The 19,903-nt window shown below is 40.3% G+C and overlaps 1 protein-coding gene across 1 annotated transcript in view; it reads left to right on the plus strand.

Moving 5' to 3' along the window:
* The first annotated feature begins 13,473 nt into the window (after positions 1–13,473).
* Positions 13,474–19,903, plus strand: part of sbno2b (strawberry notch homolog 2b) — a 45,829-nt gene continuing 39,399 nt past the window's right edge. Inside the window, exons 1-2 of the mRNA XM_080506854.1 lie at positions 13,474–13,608; positions 15,417–15,505. Of these exons, the coding sequence (XP_080362980.1) occupies positions 13,501–13,608; positions 15,417–15,505 (197 nt within the window). The 5' untranslated portion in view covers positions 13,474–13,500. The remainder of the gene's footprint in view (positions 13,609–15,416; positions 15,506–19,903) is intronic.

Here is a 19,903-nt window from a genome sequence, read left to right on the forward strand (position 1 = left end):
GGATGAGGCGTCAGAGGAAAAGAAAACAGGTGACAGTAAACATAAAGCTAGTAAGAGCAGAAGGTATGACGATGCTACATCGCCCTTGGGTTTACCGTGAACACGGTCGGAAACGAGGAAACACCCGTTTGTGTTTTATGCCTAAAAACTCTGGCAGCGGAGCATGAAACCAAATAAATGAAGACGGCACCTGGAGACCAGACACTATACACCTGGAGACCATACACCATACACCTGGAGACCATACACCATACACCTGGAGACCATACACCATACACCTGGAGACCATACACCATGCACCTGGAGACCATACACCATACACCTGGAGACCATACACCATACACCTGGAGACCATACACCCGTTATGTCAGTAAGCCACTGGAGTTTTTTCATGGTAAACTCCATGAGTATGGCCAACAAGCCGGTCATTTTGTCAGCGCGGCATCAGTAAACAAAAAAGCCTGTTAGCCTCTTACAAAGTTGCTCACCACATCGCAAGGTGCATAAAACCCTCACACCATAGCAGATTTATTTTGATAATCAGGCGATTGTATGCAGAATGCTGGTGCCAGCAACTCATACAGTGGTTTATACAGATAAATAAATACATATTATCAAGTTCTCAATGGTAGTACAATTCGGGGGGGGGGCTGAAAAAAATTCTGTCCTCTAGGGGGGGGCGTGACAGAAAATAATTGAGAACCACTGACCTATAGCAACCTGAGCAGAGAAAGTTGGTTCCATAAACGGAGACGGTTAGCGCTCGTTCACACCAGCACTGTTGGATCCGGACCAGAGGTTGTTTCAGGGAAACTCCACTTTGTTTCGGCGGGTGTGAAAGCTCCCCCAGACGTTGATCTGGATCAAAGAAGTGAACTCTGGTGCACTTGAAAATGTGGGTCTTGGTTCACTTGCAAGTGAACTGAGGTCCAGTTCAGGGACAGTGAACACGTCAGGGATTATCAGTGGACTTCCTGTGGACAGAGTGAGTGGATGTGACATAGAGCGCAGTGCATTTTGGGTAGTAAACAAACAAAGTCAACAGTGCAAATCCGAAGAAGCAGACACAGAATTTTATTTTTTATTTTTTTAATATCTCAGGGAAAGACATAGAGTAGTGAGGAAGAAGTAGTGAGAAATGCGCTGATTGATATCAGGTCTGAAAACTTTAGAACACAGTTACTTTTGGCTACCCATTAGCCACCAGCTAATTCGCCCTTTTTGCCATCACTGGCTAAAGCGGCGAGATTTCTACTTTTGGTCCGGTCCAATCAATGAGCCAGGTTTCTACTTTGTCATGCTTTTGTTCCTCTCTGGTCAGTGTTTGTTTATGGCCATAGTGCTCCAAAGGCACAGTTGTTGTAATTATATGACATTGTCCTGCAGTTTGTCTGTTCTCAAACATGCAGTGTGACAGCAAACTCAACCAAATTAAGGTGTGAACATTTTTGCTTGACTATCCTGGTGTGAATACGACCCTGGTTATAGTCGGATTTGTTTCTTCAAAGTCAAGTACACACTCACGTACTGCAAGTTGTAAAGTAACACCGTTAGCTACTTGGCACATACCTATGTTTGTTAATATTATGAGTGTCATTTTGTGCCATTTGGCTTCCCATTATTAAACCAGCCCAAGCACAAAATTTTAAATAGGAATATTTAAAACATGACATATTTAAAATATGCATTATCTTTCTTTAAGATTTGATGAAAAACGTCTGTTATTCTGCTGTATTTATGAGAGCTAAAGAGGTGACGCACCTTCGGATGAGTTGACGTGCACATGATAATGCTGTTGCTGTTTTGTACCGGTTTGGCTGTGGCTAGCAACAGTTATAAACAAATAAGGCTCATATTTGGAATAAAGGTGTGTCCTTTTTGCTCTGTCCATAGATAATTTGGTAAGATGCAACTTCTTTGCCCATACCGGTAGTGTTTCGTGAATTTGGTATTCTCTCAGGTGGTACCTTGTGTAAATTGTCCGAGATAAAAGTACTGACAAACCAAAGTTTGTACATAAATAAAACACAAACCGGCTCATATTTCAGCTGCTGCATATCAAGGGGGTTCTCGTTTAGTCAATGAGTTGCTCGCATCTTTAATCGTGATGCATTTGTTGATTTGGGTGGATCGACAGCTATTTAGTTTTTGCATCTCATTTGCTCAGCAAAGATCTCAAGGTGATTTGTTTAATTAAATATGAGTGGCATATAAGTGCACTGCTGCATTTTCAAGTAACTTCATTGAGGTACACTCTGTACTTGTGGTTGCACATACCTGCATACTTATGCGGGTATGTGCAGCCCCGTTCCCGTGTCAGTGCTTGGTGGTGATTTGTTTTTTTTAATTATTTAAACAAAATATCTAACCTTTGTTTAAACACTTTAATGCTACTTTGTACCACAAACAATCTATCGCATGATAAAGACGTCACTGATAAGAGCTTTACCCAAAATCTTCACATTTTCACTGCAAACCCTTTATTCTGTCATTCAGCCATCAAGTGGAAAACTATTATTTCTATTTTTGATTTACACAATGTTAGTCCTCATTACCTTTTGATAAAAAAAATGTTCAGGATGAATTGTACCAATATAGCTGCTTTACTGAGATGTCAATTTTCAGGAGTACAAAACCAGCCACGACTCAGTCAGCCAACCATTAGCTGAGGTCAAACGATGAACTGAACTGAACTTCACGGCAGACAGGCTTCCTGATGCTCTGCATGTGGCGCAATATTCTCACGGCTGCCAGAGACGTGTTGTAAGATAGTTTGGAGTTTGTGGAGTGGAGCACCGTGTGGATTTCAACAATGTGAAAACAACATTTCACAGAGTTCCACAGGTCAGCAGGCAAGACGATTTTCCTTTCCTGTGCCATGCCATTAGCTTGTGAAAAGGGCGTCTTAAAGCTTTTGGTTGATATGACTGACTTGCCGAATAATCACAGTTGAGGTTCACAGATTTTGAGACGTACTGCCTCCTGAAGCTGAATCCCCCTGGGGTTCACACTGGATGTACACCACCAGCTTCCTGTCACAGTAGGGAGAGAAAAGGAATAGATTTATGGAAAATGGGAACTTGGAATGCATTGCCACAAGACCATTACTAGTAAAAAAAAACAAAAAACAAACACAGGATGAAAATGCCAGTGAACCGAGTATGGGATAGGTTCTATAAAGGCTAAAATAGAAAGTGAGGTGGTGAGAAATATTTAATGGTCGTTTTAGTTGCTGGAAGTAGATGATGACTTAAATTCAAATTTAAATAGCTGGCAGCGATTGAAGGCTTATATCCTAATATTAGAAGTAGCACTGTATTTATTATAAATATCTTTCTATTGTAGTATTTCAGTTCCAATACAGATTTAACCAACTCGCATTCAATGGTTGTGAAGAAGAAAGTAGAGAATTTTAGTAGAGCCTCGTCTTTTTACAGCAGCACTGTTTGATCCTCGACAAGTAGATCAGAGTTCACTTCCTTGGATAGACCACCATTTGTGCCGCCCATCTGCACTCGGGTATGGACCAAACAAGTGAAATGTGGTCCTCCGCTTGAGAGCGTGTCTCTTGTAACGCTTGCAAGTGAACCCTGGTGTGGTTTTATACGGTGCAGAAATACTGGTGATCTGTCCAGCGGAACAAATACAGGAAGTGAACTGTGCAACCATGGCAGCATGATGTCCCAGTCCCTCATTCTCCTCCACCATCTTTTTTGATACTAGACAGCTCACTACCTTGCCTGCTGCTTATACCATGCAGCTTCCTGCGAAAAAGCAAATAAGTTTAAATACAAAAGTAAAAACAGAAACCCCAGAATTGCAGAATTTGCCTTTTTTTGGGGGGGGGGGTTGGCGTGTGTGAAGAAACAAGCTAAAGCTGACAGATTTCTGTGTTCGTTCCCATCCAATCAATGAGCCAGGTTTTCTTCCTCCTCAAATCTTTTTTTTTTTTTCTTCCAATGTTTGCCAGTGTGTGTTTGGAGAAAGAACACCCCAAACTAGCAGCTGTGTGAATGTGAACCAAACCAAATGATGGTTTAAATGGTTTAGTTTTTTTGTCTAATTGAGCCAAGAGCCTGTTGTGAAAATACCCTTTGACTTACTTACACAGGACAATGCCAGTTTGCAGAGTTTTGAAAGGAAAAATTCAAATAAAAGGAATGCTGAGACTGATAATTCAGTGACAAAAAAACACACGTTTTCTCTGTGTGATTAAAAAAAACACAAACCACTTCTTAAAACATTGCCTTGTCCACCTTTTATCCTTAGGCACTTTTCCCCCAAAATTTGCTGAGGTAAGACGAGGCGTAGTCTTTTCTCCTGACTTGTTGAACTAGAGTAATAAAAGCTGCATGCTGCGAGTGTGTCATCATGCCTCTCTTCTGAGGAAATTAGATGACAGAGGAAAACGGGGCAAAGAAGCAGCTAAGTGGATCGTCCTCTCTTTGATCAAGTTAACTTTGATCTATTTCTGGTGGGTGCTGGTAGAAATTGGGATTTGCTCCTAAATAATGTCATCAAGCCAATGCTCATCATTGTATTTCAATGTTTTCCCTCCCCACTTTGTGCTCTTCATTGTGAAACGTCTGCCCTGCTCTCACCTGTCTGTCCTCTCCATCTGCCTGTTTATTATTTACCACAACAAAGCCACACTCTGAACCACAAGAGCTCGATTAAGTTCTCACTTTGTGGATAAATTATGTTAATGTGTCATTCAGTTGGTGTCCGTGGTCACAGAGATATTCATCACCACAGCAAAACGGCGCTAAACAGCCACTTGGAGCGGGCTGATGAAGATGCGATTAGGTTTAATCGTTATTCACTTTTAAACGGCAAAATCTGAACTTTGCCTTGGTTTGACCAACAAATCACTGCCCCATTGTTCAACAGTGTCCCATTTCCAAACTACTTTTTGTGAATTACTTGAGCAGTGCAAGTGCACTGACAACAGACAATAAAAACCAAATTTGTTTCCATTTTCCAGCTTTGATAAGAGCGGATTGGGTTACACAGTCTTTGGATCATTATTCTCTGCGCTGTGTCCCACTCTTATTACTGAGCTTTCCACAGCCCCCTTTATGGCAATGGCTGTAGTACTGGATGGAAATTCTGCTCCAGCAAGGAGGGCTGCGAGCAATCTGTAGCAACGTCTGTGTCCCTCCTTGTATGTGCTTAAGGATATGCGTCATGCGCGTGTGTATTTGTGCATGTGCACATATTGGCCAGCATAGGCCCATTGTGTTGATAAAGGTGCTGATTAATAATGTAGGCTGTTTTGAATGATGGGGCTCTGTGTTTCCCTGAGAAGTAACTTGTTCCTTTTATGAATATTTCATCACAGTAGCTAATGAATCCAGCCAGTGGAGGCAATCATAACCAGCTAACAGCCCCCTTGCCGCTCTGGTGTAAAGCAGCCGGGCAACCGATCAGTTCTAACCTGATTACTGCTGATGCTGATGGACTCAGATTGCTGACGAGTGAGTGTCGTGCGTTGGACTGAATGGTTGTTGTCAGGCGGCTCATTAGCTGTACAGGCAGATGCAGAGTGTGACGGGAGGGAGAGTGGCAGATGCCATCAGATGGCTGTCACGTGAAAATAATGGTGCGCTTACACGATCCAAGTGCATCTGTGTTACTGTGATGAGCATTCATGTCATAGTGCACATAAGAAACAGTCATCTCACGTAACTCTACATGAAATAATGATTGAGAATATTCAATTCAATTTGTATAGCGCCAAATGCAACACAGTCATTTCAAGGCACTTTTACAGCGAAAAACCCAACAATTCCACATGAGCAAGCATAAGCAATTGTGGAAAGAACTGTATTTTAACAGGAAAAAAAAAAAACCTTTACAGAACCAAGCTCAGAGGTGGTGGCTTTCTGTTGGTTTTAGGGAATAGGAGGAGAGAAAATGGTAGGACAGACCGACAGATGGTGGCTAGGGATTCAAATCCTGGCGCGGATGGGGGGTGGGGATTCAAACCCTGGTGCGAGTAGGGGTATGAGTGATTCTTGTAGTTTACAACTGCAACAAAACATTTCATTTGGTTTTTGTCTTTGAACCAGGACCTTCTCACTGAGGCGAGAGCACTCACCACTGTGCTTCCGTGAAGCCCAAAGGTCAGTGCGAGCAGCTGCCCTGGGGATAACTGCCAGCACTTTGTGTTAGTTTAATCCTACTTTGTTATGTGTAAGTTGTCAATCCAGTTACTCTTGTTGCTTTGGAGGTCCGTAAAATGATCATCTGTCGTCTTTGCCGAGTTTTATCATTTCAAGTTTCTTTCTTTGATAGTTCACCATGAATGTTCAGCCCTCTCCGTGATAGTACTGGTTCTCTGACCAGGTTTGTGGTATCTTCTTTTTACATTTGTGAAAGAGGCAATTATAAGAAAGACACTTGGTATTTATAAAATTTGTCACACTATAATATCCTGTCTTTTACCCAAACCGCCCTTCAGGAGGGTCTTTAAATTAGTTTTTTTTTTTCTAAATCTATATTCTATATTCTAGATTTTGAAATGAATTATTTACTCAAAAATTGTTTTTGTTAGTTGTGTTTTATTTGTGATTTTAAATTTTTTTATTTGGGAGGGGGTCTTGCGAAATGTCAAACTTTGACAAACAAGATTTACGAATGATTATCATTTCACATATTCCAGTATGTATATTAGTGTGTCATGCTTGTGAAGCGCTTCCTGACAATGTTTAGAAAGTTGACTAATAGGATAGGCAGATGTAGTCATGCTTTTTATAATATAGGTCAATAATCCTACCCAATACATGGCCTTCAGCAATGTTTTGACACTTTTACTGTAAACAAATAACAGTTAAGCTGAATCTTCTAGAGACATACATATACATTATTTGTTATTTGTCACTGTAGCTGTAGAAATGAACTCAGGAAACTTTCCCCAAAAAATGTAATCTTGTACTTTTGTCCATCCACAATGTTTCACACAGTACAACTAAATCCAACTTATTTTTGTTTAGCTTTTTTTGTTGCGAGGTCTGAGAAATCTCCTGCACTGTAATGCTAATGCTAAGTGATGATGCTACATGTACAACTTAATTTGAATAATTGTACTTTAAATACAACAGGTTTTGCCATTTTGGAGATATAGTTTATGCCCCCCTTTTTGTGCAGACTCCATAAAAACTATAAGTTTTATTATATCATCTTTTTCACCTACTTGATTGTTTTGGGATAGTGTTATATAATTTTTTTTTTTATTTAATAGAATCACTACTTTGCTTTATAGATGATCACTGCTAAATTGACCATCCTCACCTGTGTGTTCTGTCTCAGGCAGGCAACAACCTGCAGCATGATGTAGATTTGAGCAACTTCTCAGTTTACTAAACAAAGTCACGTTATTGTCTATGACCTCAGCTTTTTGTAGAACCAAAACCAACGTAAAAGAGGAAAAAAAAAACATGATGGACTGGTTTAACGTCTTGTGGACAACTAAGCACTAAAAGAGACAAACACTGACAGTTTTCCTGAGGGCGGTTACCTAACTACCTTGTCTAACCTTTGAGTTGCGTTTACAATACATATATCATCTGTGTCAAGGCCTTCAACTTCAAATACCTTTGTCAGAAATATTTGGTTATGAAAATCCGTTAGTGTTAAAAGTATAGTTAACCTTCTCTCCTCTTGTGGTTATTTTGTTTTGTGCTCCGTATCAGATGTGTATACGAATTTATTTATTTGTGTTTTGAGACAGGTTCATATACTAATAGATCTGCCATGCGATTTAACCAGGGATGGGGCCGATCCGATCCAGTATCGGCATCGGGGTCGGGTATGAACGTAATTCACGAATCGGAAATTTCCGATACGTGAAGCCTCGTCTGTGCTTCTGCTGAAATACGTCCACGTGTGTTTCCCTGCCGGCTGCTCTGCTCGCTGGCTACACAACGTGGAATGGATGGTTAAGGGACACAAACCAAAGCTAACACCAAAAATATGCATCACTTGCATTATTTGTAGTCGTGTAGGGTCTTGTTCTATCTGGGTGCTATGGGTCGGAGGCAGGTTTTAGGTGTCACTGCCAAGTGATTGGTTGTGTTACTTTGTCAGCATTGGCGCTTCTGCTGTCTACACTCAACTGTCATTGTAGTATTTGATACTCAAATATTTAGCCACAAAGGAAAATGATATGAACTTGATGAGCTCAGAATCTCCCAGAAAGCAGAACGAAAATGTAAGTGGAGAACGTTGCTAAAATGTGTCCGCGATGGAAACCCTCTGAGGCTCGGTTTACATGACAACGGTGCTCGGCTCCACTGCAACTGTCACTTTTTGAAACCGACTCCCACGGTGGAACAATCAAAATGGCGGCTTCCGGAGTTGCATGAGTCCCTGTCCGGATTATGTTTTTCAAGATAATATTGGCAGTTTTTTGTTTGAGATTCACCCCTAATAGCATTCAGTTTTGTCACCTGTCCACAAAATTGTTGGGTAGTCTCGGTTGTGTTGATAGTTGCGTTTAGAGTGTATTGTTGTTGGCACGCATATACATGCTATGTGTGGTTTCGTTACAAAAAATAACCCCCCAAAAAAACCAGTACCTCTCTGTGGCCTGGCATGTTAACTACATTGTTTTCTGTGTATCTGCAATTGGCATGTAAACACATGTGTTTTCTGAAACGAATGAGGCATCGGAACGTCATTGTGTAAACGGCTGATGCACCCAGGCGAGGTCATGGCAGGTTGCATATTCTCCTCTGTACCTTAAGGATTTTCCACTGCTCTACTGAAAGTGCCTTAGAAAAAGGAATACAAATGAGAGGTAATGAAAACCTGGTTTTATGGCCCTGGATTTTTAGGATGAAGTGAAACAATAATCCAAATGATGCAGACTGAAATGAATGATAACTAATGTCTAATGTTTGTTGTTTCATATCTATAAAGGTTTTTGATCATGTGGTGAGTTATGATTGTATACACACCCCCCCCACCCAACATACACACACACGCGCGAGGCAGGGTGGTGGTTCTCCTCGTGAGAGTTAATCGTGACTTAGCAGCTTAAGGAAGTCACACTTCCCAGGATGATCGCCATGTGTTCGGGCAGTTACTGACAACAAAAGCTCTCAACCAAGTATCGTAGTATTCGTCCACGCCACTCGCTGTCTTCTACCTCTCACCTGCTTTAAATGCATGCTTGTGTGCTCTGATAAACAGTGCATGGCTTGTATTTTTTTTTCAAATTGACAGACGCAAAGTGGCATCAAATCTGTCTGTCTGTCTGGCAGGAGGACACTGTGACTCACACTGCTGAAGGGAGTCTGTTGGCCTATAATGTGTTCACAACACTTGCAATAGTGGTTCAAAAATATGAAATAGCTTGACATATATTTGTTACTGACATGATTGCGGAACAGTTTCTGGGTTTTTGACATTTTTTTTTAATAGATTTTACAAACACCATTTATGGATTGACCTAATCTCCCAGTACTGAGCTCTTGCATCAGGCCACCCAGAGAGAGGGAGAGATGGAGACGGAGACAGACTTGGCAGGGGGTTGTACAAAAACCAGCAGTAACCTTTGACGTAATTACCAGATTTAAGAGATTATACTGCAGAGACTCTATTTTTCTTTCTCTTCCTCTCTATAGGGTATTCATGTTTTTGTTTAGTAGCCTTCACACGGACCACAAACCCAAATTTTCAGTCACATTTGCACACAGCTTTTCTTGTTTTTAATCTACAGATGAATTAATTAACTCCTTTGGCTTTAGTATGCCATTATGTTTTGTTTTGTTTTTCCTCACTTTTTGCCAGCTTTTTTCTTCCCCCAGAAAGATTTCCTCATCACCTCTGTCTTCCTCTCTGCGGGAGTAAGAAGTAGTAGGGGGGCTTTGCCGTTTTTCCGGTAATGAGAGGCCTTACAGGAAGGGGATATCTGGGACCACACTCACAATGATCAGTATCGATTATCCTCAGAGGCTCGCTGTTGGGGTGGGGGTTGGGGAAGAGGGGACAGTAAACGATATTTTTCTGTTGCTAAGAGACCGAATCTGGCGTGATAATGGTGGGGTGAGGTGGTTGTGGGTGGTTTGGAATCAGTGGGATAGGGCATAATGAGATGACGTGTTTCTTATTAATCACCACACTTAACAAGAGACCATTGCTTCTTTTGAAACAACAACAAGATGTGATGTTGGAAGCTGAGGTTTGAGAGAGACAAAGGTGTTGAGGTGATAATGCATCCGCCTGTTAAGGCTAATCTGGGGGGGGGGGTGTTTTACACTGTTACACTTCTTGGATAAAATCTTTTTCATCAGCTGAGGAATAACAATATTCCAAATACTCAACTGCAATCCTGGTTATTACATTCTCTAGCATGTCCCAAATAGTCATTTTGTATCAGAAACTTCAGAGAGAAAATGGTCAAATGTAAAATGTAGCCCAGTTACATTGCAAAGCAACATAGTCCATTAGCATTAGTTCCAGTATGTTTGCTTTTGTGTAGGTTCATTTTTTCCCCTTGTTTTTGCATAATGGTTTGTCCATTATGTAAATGCCATTGGGTACCTCAGTCTCAGGTTGTTTGACAAATGTTCCAACCAAGCCGATCTGCTGGAGTTCACCCTCAAGACGATTCAGACAACCTGACAATGCAAGAGAGTTTCCTTCTTGAATGAATAAAGTATTTCTATTCTATTCTAGTCCATTCTATTCTATTCTATTCTATTCTATTCTATTCTATTCTATTCTATTCTATTCTACTAAAGGAAAGCACAGCTAATGTGGCCATGAATTCTGATGTGCCAATGGTTTTCTGGTTGTTTCGAGTCTGTTTGATATCTGTAGATGCAGATCTGTCTGTTCAGCAGCCCAGTTATACCTGCATACACAGAACTGCCCTTTTATTATAACACACTTCCACCCTGCCTGAGCCCAACTTGGGAGGTCGGTCAAAAGGTCAATTCGGACAATAGAAGCTGACCCTTTTCAGACTCGAAACTAGCACACATCTAACCCTGTTTACACTTTGATTTGAAAGAAGTTAAGTAGTAAGCGAAAGCCGTGTTGGGGTCAAGTAGTTAGAACGTAATGAACTATGGGTGAATACCACAAAGTAACTCATTTTAGGCTTCTAGAAAACTTGTAAGTATACTCAAAGGCCACCATAAACTAGCACAAGGTCTTGCAGTGCTTCAAAGTCAGCGGTGCACTGCAAAAAAAACCAAAAGTTTCTCTTCTGACTCTCCCTGTCTTGCTTCACTGTCCCTGCCTTCATGTGGACATTGTGGACTTGAGATCAGCCATGCATATTTTAAATAAATTATGTCTTTTTTTTTTTTTTTTGTTATTCATACCTACTGAAGAGCAAATCTGCAAGTTGGTTCTTTGCAGTAGGCTTCCCTACATTTGTTTCTGTCTCATCCAGACAGTATCACACTGGCAGCCTGAGGGGGAAATGGGCTTCCCTTGTGTGTATTGGCTTTGCAAGTTAGTTTCTCTCTCTCTCTCTCGCTCTCTCTCTCTCTCTCTCTCTCTCTCCCTCTCTCCCTCACACTCACACTCATACTCAAATGAACACATCCAGACATACAAAGGCCCTCTTATTTAGACCCTCATGAACTCTATTGGGATTTATGGCTGCAGCTTTGTCCCCACTGAACATGTCTGGCCTGTGCTTAGATTGGGGGCTAACTGAAGGAATGAATGAAGGGCAAGAGGACGGAGGGTAAGTTTGATTAGTTTGCAGAAAGGGAGTGTTCGTGATGTTACACAGATGTCGTAAAGCACTGAAACAGTGGATTGCTTCAGTGTTCAGATTATTTGGACATTTTGTGGACATTTATTTCGACATTTCTGTGGAAGTGCTTTTGGATCATTTACTCTGGAACCAGTTTTCCAAGTTGTATTAAAAAACATCAAAGTGAGAAATATATTTTCTCCACAGAAAATAAGCTAAAGCAGGATTCATACTCCACTTTTCACTTTGATTGAACCTAATTTTTAGCGAGTCGAAATATAGGCCGTTAGCTTCAGACTGAGTTATTTGGTCTATACAAGCCTTCGAGTCTATGGCACATTCATCTATAGAATGGTCTGATGCTTATTTCTTTATGAACATCCACACATATTGATGAATATTGCTCCAAAAGCAAAAGCCATGTGAAATATGTGAACATGAAATATTCGCGATGCCATGTTAAGGCGGAGGCTATTAAATAAGCATAGACCCAAAACAGATGTATTATATGTGTCTGTGCTCAAGTGAGATTGAGTGAGGAAGAGTGGGTACTTCCATGTCATTGCTGAATGTCCTCTGGCGGTGTCCTCATGCTGATCCTGCTAATCAGATGTGATATGATGACACAAACTGGAAAAGATGTACAGCGGTTTGAGACAGAAAGGACCTTGTGAATGTACGCGATGGTAGCTGTCTAAAGTGTCTTTTATTTACAAGCAAATTAAGTGGATCCATGTGGTATACATTTCCAGCATATATTTGTCCCCCGTGGTTCACACTGCTGTTGACGTCCCATCATGATTTTGATCGGTTCTCTAATGAATGTGGTACCGTCAATGATGCCAGATGACAGCCTGCTAATGAAGCCTGTCAGTCAATAACCGTAAACTGAAGCTCTGCATTATGAATAACGTCTGTTTTCACTTCAAGTGGTGGTAAATGCAGCGAGAGCCAGTTCGTCAGCCTGTTGATTTGATATGGACTTGATTACTTTTTATTATAATTGAATATATTAACTGTGAATCAGATTTATGGATGTGTGTTGCATACATGTTGTACCATTTTCTGCTTCTTCACAACATTGTTTTATTTGTGCGAGTATGTTTGTGTATGTGGATGTGTGTGTGTGTGTGTGTGTGTGTGTGTGTGTGTTGAATTAAGTATCCTCTTGGATGAGCATTAATTTGCAAGAAAGGTACCTTCCATTGTGAGAGTTATTGCTTTGTGTTCACATATCAGGTTATTCATTCAACTTCAATTCAACTTTATTTATATAGCACCAAATACAACACACTCATTTCTAGGTGCTTTTTGACAGAGGAAAAACCCAACGAATCATCCATACCATTTGTCAAAAACTCTCAACAGTCTCTATTACAAAATAAGCGAGAATAACTACATTTTGAAATTAATTCAAATGTTTCAATAGCAGTTTCATTTTTGGTCATTCATTAAAATAGGTAACTGATATGTGGTTTTTTTTGTTTTTTTTTTACTCTTTTCACGTGGTTCCTTAATGTTTTTTTTGTGTTATTAATGGACATTTTTTTTTGCCATAAGACATTCTCAGTATTCTTTTTATTAATGTTTGTTTTTTTCCTCTTTTCTATTCCCCCTTTGTCCCGTGCACCTCTGCTTTTTTTTTTTTTTCTTTCCTTTAGGTCATGGAGATTAATTGCCCCTATTGAAAGTGCCATCTCATACTCAGCCAGCACGTGAGTGGTAGTCGGAGGGCGAACAGTTTTCAGTCAGCTGGTGGTCATGTGTGAAGTTGTGGTCTGATGCCCACCCTCCACTCAGCGCTGGCCATGGACGGGGAGAACTACCTGCATCCAGAAGGCCCTCAGCTGGACAGCAGCTTGTTCTCTGTGGCCCCCACAAACATGGAGGTGTGTTGCGACAGTTTTCCTTTTGTTATAATACATTTGCATCCACCCGTTGCACATTTACCGTGTACCGTTTCCAAAAAGTGTTTTGATATTACTTTTGTTTCAAAAATAGTGTAAAGTGTATGTTTTGTAAACTATTAAAAATAAAGGCACAGTTCCTTTAAAGCATCATCATGATATTATAACTTGCACACTTCTCTTAGCAGTCCTTCCTCATTTTTTTTAACTTTATGAATCATTGTATGCATAGTTCAGTTTCTTTTACAACAAAATGTAATAATTACTATAATTCATAAATAATATTTTTTTTCCTTTTCTTTTATTTCCCCTCATGTCATCCAGGGAGTTTGATTCTGTAGGTCTAGGTTTTAAGATCCTTGCTTTTTGAAAGTTGATTCCTTTATTAAACCCCATAAGAACAATAGTTAAGAGCTTTATTTTTAAAAGTTACATTTGTACGAAGTCAGTTTCAGTTTTTAGTGATTTTACCCTTGGTGTCATGAGTGAATGATCAAAATTCCTCAGAATTTGTTCCTCAGAAACTCAAAAGTTCAACATGTTGAACTGAAACTGTGCAGTATTTTTTTGTACTTTGGCTGCTGTGACTATATGCAGGTTGAGTAACTTACACAGGTCGGGCATCAACAGCTGCTCATCGTTCAGTATGTGTAATGGCACCATTGCAATTATTTTCTTTCGCACTATTTTTGTTGTTGATTTGCCCAAAATCTTCTAAATTAGTTTAAATATAGTCTTATATTGACACCAGAAAGATTGAAGGAAGGGTTACAAATCCTGTTGTTACTAGTCTCTGATGTCTCAGGGATAGATACTTAAAAGTTTATATTACACTTCCTCAAACTGTCATCAAATCAGTCACATTATCCCTTGGACTTTGCTATCAACCTCAGCACATACACAGCATTGAGACATAGGATACATGTCATTTCTGTCCTTGTAGATATACCCAAAATAGCATTAATAGTTAATTTTGTGGAAATGTCAATATCTTACTGGTTTGAATATAAAACAGGTTTTATCCTTGGAGTTATTTCTGCAAAAAATCTAATTTCTGCATCTTGGTCACACCAAGATGATAAGTCACTTGTTAACAAGCTGTTCGAAGTTATCAAAACGCTACTTCTCTTAATGCTTTGGATACCAGAGCGGACGGCGTGTTGCAGGAAGGAGCAGGTGAAATGTGAGCATGAAAGTGGCGGTCGATCAATCAACCAAACTTTATTCATATAGCACTTTTAGTGTGGTAAAATCCAGCACAAATTACTCTACAGAGCAAAAACAAAGCGATACTCTTCCACCCTCTGCCAGTTTGTGTGTGTGTGTCTAAAAGATAAGATAAATAAATGAATAAATAAGATTCCTAAAATCCGACAAGTAAAAAGAGGACGTTAGTTAAGAGCCTTATTAAGATTAAAGGTCTCGAGGCTGCCGTTAAAAACATGAACATTATCTCCAACCCTCAGGTTCCTGGGCGCGCTGTTCCGTAAACATGGTGTGTCATGATGGAAAGCAGCATCAATGTAGATTCTAGTATTAACAGTGGGAATGACAAAACCCAGCGAGATAGGAGCGCTGCTTGAGGAATATTCTGAGGACACTGGATGTGCACACTTAAGCTCATGTGTGCATCTGCGCGTGTGGCCGCTCCCATCAAAGATATTTGAAAATGTTAACAGGTTTTTAATTCCATATACCTTTATCATGTTTTCTGGTAAAAGTGGCTTTCAATGCCATTTATATGCATTTTGTTTGAGAATGAAATGTTTTTTTCTCTTTGTGTGTTTTAGAGCCCATTATATGCCTCCTCTGGTTCCTGGGGATCCTTCGCTCAGCAGGCTGGATGCAGCGTACACTGCCCTATGCAATCTGGAAACCAGTAAGTTTATACAAACACAGTTTATAAAAGCGTGTCCTGGGGTGAAACTCGATTCTGCAGCAGCAGGAAAAAATTCAAAAGTTGAGAAGACACAGGAAAAGAAACTATGCACACGACAAATCGACAGATAGTACACTTATTTTGCTGTTTAGTTATTTGAATTGCTTAATTCATGTGTGATCTGAACTGACGTAATATATGATATAATGACGTTTTTGGATGAAGTAGCATTCAGAAATCCTCAACAATGAATAATAATTCCAGCAAAAAGTTTCACTTGAAACACTGTGGATGCTGCTTTACTGTGAAGTGATTACATTTAGTAAAAAAAACTTAAAGATAAATGTAGGCACACTGGTCCATTATGATTCAACTGACATGCCTGCTTCAACCGATAAAGCAAAACTTTGCTATGAAGCCCTGAATCTAACACTTACACCTGTGTACGTCTGCAGTGATCATTTGAAACCAGGCTGATTCGCCGTCTCTTATCAGAGACTACAGAACGGTTCGTGGATCGAATCTCCCTTCACAGACACCATGCTCTTGTTCCAGCAACATCTGGCACCAGTATGGGCAGGTTGCTCCCAATTACCAACAGTTACTGTATGTGCCCATGTTATATAGGCCTTAACTCGATTTGCTGGATCCATTTTATTAGCGGGTGGGCATTGATATTTGAGAAGCTCGAGTTTCACTTCCTGTTTTATCGTCATGCCCAGTTATGCTCCCACTGTTTTCAGAAAGTTTATGGATTTCAAACTTTTTTTTTTTTTTTTTTTTTTCCTTAATTGGTGGTATTTTTAACACATTTACAGATTTTGGTTTGTTGTTGTTGTTTTTTTTTATATTTTCCACAGACTTGAACTCATTGTGTGATTGAAGTGCATCAAACTTAAAGCTGGCACAAAGGAAGCTCTCCTTTTTGAAATCTAAGGTTCATTGGATTTGTACAGCTGATTCCATTAATGCCTCACTGACCTCTGAAGTGACCTAATCAAATTAAGACAATACATCACTTCTTCTTCTTGACACCAAACCACCTCCTTACATGTATAGGGATGGGTTTCTTTTTTTCAGACTGCTTTCATTTCCTGTAGTGGGTGGCCTGGCGTCAGCTTTATTTGAGTGGGGGGGGGGGGTTAAACTTAACATCTTGAAACCTGCCTCTAATTTTATGACCTCATGGGTGAATGGGAAGTGTTTGTCTCTTCAAACACGAGGAGGATGTGATTCAAAGTCTGTGAAAACATCTTGTTTACGTTAGCTTTAGCAGCATTTCAGGAGGGCAGAAGCAAGTACAGTTTTTGACATTGTCTACATCACGCTCATATTAAAATACCTTCTGACAGCATTCACAGCCGAGTACATATTCATTAGAGTAGAAAATACAGAGGGGCCCACCTAACATCTCGCTGACACGCTTTTCTATCCAGCATCATTGAGTGCAACGCTTCCGAGACAAACTTTAGTTCGGGTTTGGTGAGGAGGCATTTCTATCAGGAGTGGAAGTTTAATTCAATGTCACTGATTGTTAAATGCTCAATCTGATTGGTAATTCAGGGGCTCCATGAGATAAGAGTAAAAGTGGTGGTTCATGCTCCTGGCACATAAATAATCTGAAAGTTGTGTCATTATAAAAAATAATAACACTGTGTACTTTGTACATGTAGTGATCTTTCACACCGTGATTGGTCCCCGAGCAGCGTCTTTGGAAAGTTCACGTTTCAGATGACGTGAAAGCAATCTGTGGTTTTAAAGTTCACGCAAAGTGAAATTCTCTGACGTCTTTTTTTGTCTGTAATTTCTCTCTCTCTCTCTCTCTCTCTCTCTCTCTCTCTCTCTCTCTCTCTCTCTCTCTCTCGCTCTCGCTCTCGCTCTCGCTCTCGCTCTCTCTCTCTCTCACACACATTGTAAAAACACGATCAAAATCATGACCTGTCATGCCGGTTTACTGCAAGATTATTATCTGGTACCCTGATTTTCTTTACTGTTGTTGAGATGAAGGTTTTGTTTGGTTTGAGGATTGGGATATTTTCACATGTAAGAAAACTCTCTACTGTACCATCAGGACAGTGGGAGGGATCTCTCCGCCGAGTCATGTCTGATATTAAGTCTGGATCTTCACATGACCCTGTTCGGTTTTTTTTTTGTTGTCTTTTTTTTTCTGGATTTCTATGCTGCCGAGGAGACTGCTGCTTCAGATGACTGCCTTGCACTGTACAGTCAGCATGTAATTGATTGGACTTGAAAGCCCTCAGTTGTCTGCTCCCATGACTGTTAACAACAAGCAGAGAGGAGTATACAGATCACATGATAGTAGTGAGGAAATATGCCAATGGGCAAGGGCTGTGCTTATACAATTTATGTTTTGTTCACCGACACTGGTCAACTTTAACTTTCCCTGCATGCAGAGATTAAAACATCTCCGATACTATGACTTTGCAGCGTTTGATCACATTTGCGTCTGTTGTATATTATAACACTAGGGGTCATGAGAGTGTAGATCTCATAACTACCACATGAATAAAAACTGTTGTGAATTTAAAACTATCAAAGCTGTGTCAGACACTTAGTCTATATTTGTATACATTGATTTACTTTGTCTTTTCCTGTTTATTTTTGTATTTATTGATTCTTTTAATTCAACTTCAAAAAACATGTGTTTTACCTCGGACATTATTTCTCAGGCTGAGTGTACTGCAGCTAAACATGATGCATGTTGCAATCAGAGATCGAGATGCCTCGGGGTGTGTGCTGTTTGATACAGCTTGAATGCTCAGCTGTAGTTCATTCAAATAAAACTGCACTCTGTAGAAACGCTTAATTACAAGCAGAAGGGACCAGGCAGGACCGGCACACTACGACAGAGCGTCTGTGTCACAAGCCAACTTCTACTCCTTACTGTTAGCCCTCTCCTCCACTAGACAAACCACACACACACACACACTCACACACAAACACACACACATGGTACAGCAACGATACAGCAACAAAAAGTAGTACACTTTTTGCTCTCATCTTTGACTAAATATAGAATTGAACCACTTTAATAACTCCAACTGAGAGTGTTGTCCAGTGTTTCTGACCATCGTGTTCATAATTTCATTTTCTGCTCGTGTATTGGCCTTGAGTTCATCTTAGAGCGGTCTTGTCGCACTAAGACGTGACTCATTGAGCATCCATTGTCCAGAAGTGGTGTTCTAAAACCTCCACCTTGAGAGCAGGTATTTTGTTCTTTCCTCTCTCTTTGCAAAAAAAAACACAAGCACCCAAGAGACGTAAACACACATACTGCATCTAAACATGTGATTAAATGTTGTATGTTACAACAGTTCTCCAACCACAGATTACACCCTTTATAACAAAACATTTGACATAATTCCATCTTTAAAGTGGTACTTAAACTTCTCTGTGTCAATGTGCTTCTGCTCATTCTGCATTCCTCAACAACACAGTCCCCTCGCAAGAGTATTTTCACTGTGATTGTCACATACCTGCTCTCGAAGAGTACACCTTGTGTGATATGGACTAATGGTCATCCATCCAATTACAGCCAATAGTCTAGAATCTCCTTTACTTCAGAGTTTTGTATTTCCAGCCATCAACTTGCAACAGATATTTGTAACTTCAAAGTGATCAGAAGTGGTACACGTTTGGGTGTCGACGGCCGGTCCCATCAGTCTAGCAAAAAATACAACTGAACTGGACGAAGTTACGGGTCGTGTTGAATGGGACGTCAGGATGCAGACAAACGGGAGTCTGTCAGCTGCTTTGGCCAGCAGCCGTAATCAGCTTTGTGTTGTTGGAAAGCAGCTGATGTAGTCCTGCCAAGACTTCTGCTGTAATATTATCACTGTCATATCGCTGATGGCCAACGGGCCAGTAGGGGGATTTCCAGGATGAATGGCTGTAACCAGTCGCTATTCCTCAGTAGTACTTTCTGAGAATTACACAGAAGCTCTCTCTCCCCCGCCCTGTTTACATTCATCACTCATGATTAATTTTAACCTTTCTTTTATCCTTTTTTTTCTTTCACTTCTTGTTTCGATTTAGAGAAGAACCAGAACCACAATAATCATAATTAAAAGGGTTGTGATGTTAAAGGATCGCCTTCCAACCTTTCAGTGATTGCTGTTGTTGAGAGTAAATCCACAGTGAGAATATAAAATCCCTATTGTGCTGCATATACATGAATGAATGTTGAACTTTGCTGCTCAATGAAAATCATAGGGTCCATAATCTGATGCCTATACACCAGGGCACGGTTGTTTCATCCCCCCGGTGTGTTTTGAACTTAAATCAATCAATTGCACTGAGCTCTGGCTCACGGTTTAGGTTGCAGAGCCAAATCCTTTGAATAGATTTGGCCAAGCTCATTCCCTCTGAGCCTGAACC

This window comes from Blennius ocellaris (genome assembly GCF_963422515.1).
Source record: "Blennius ocellaris genome assembly, chromosome: 12".
In the NCBI taxonomy this organism is placed as follows: domain Eukaryota; kingdom Metazoa; phylum Chordata; class Actinopteri; order Blenniiformes; family Blenniidae; genus Blennius; species Blennius ocellaris.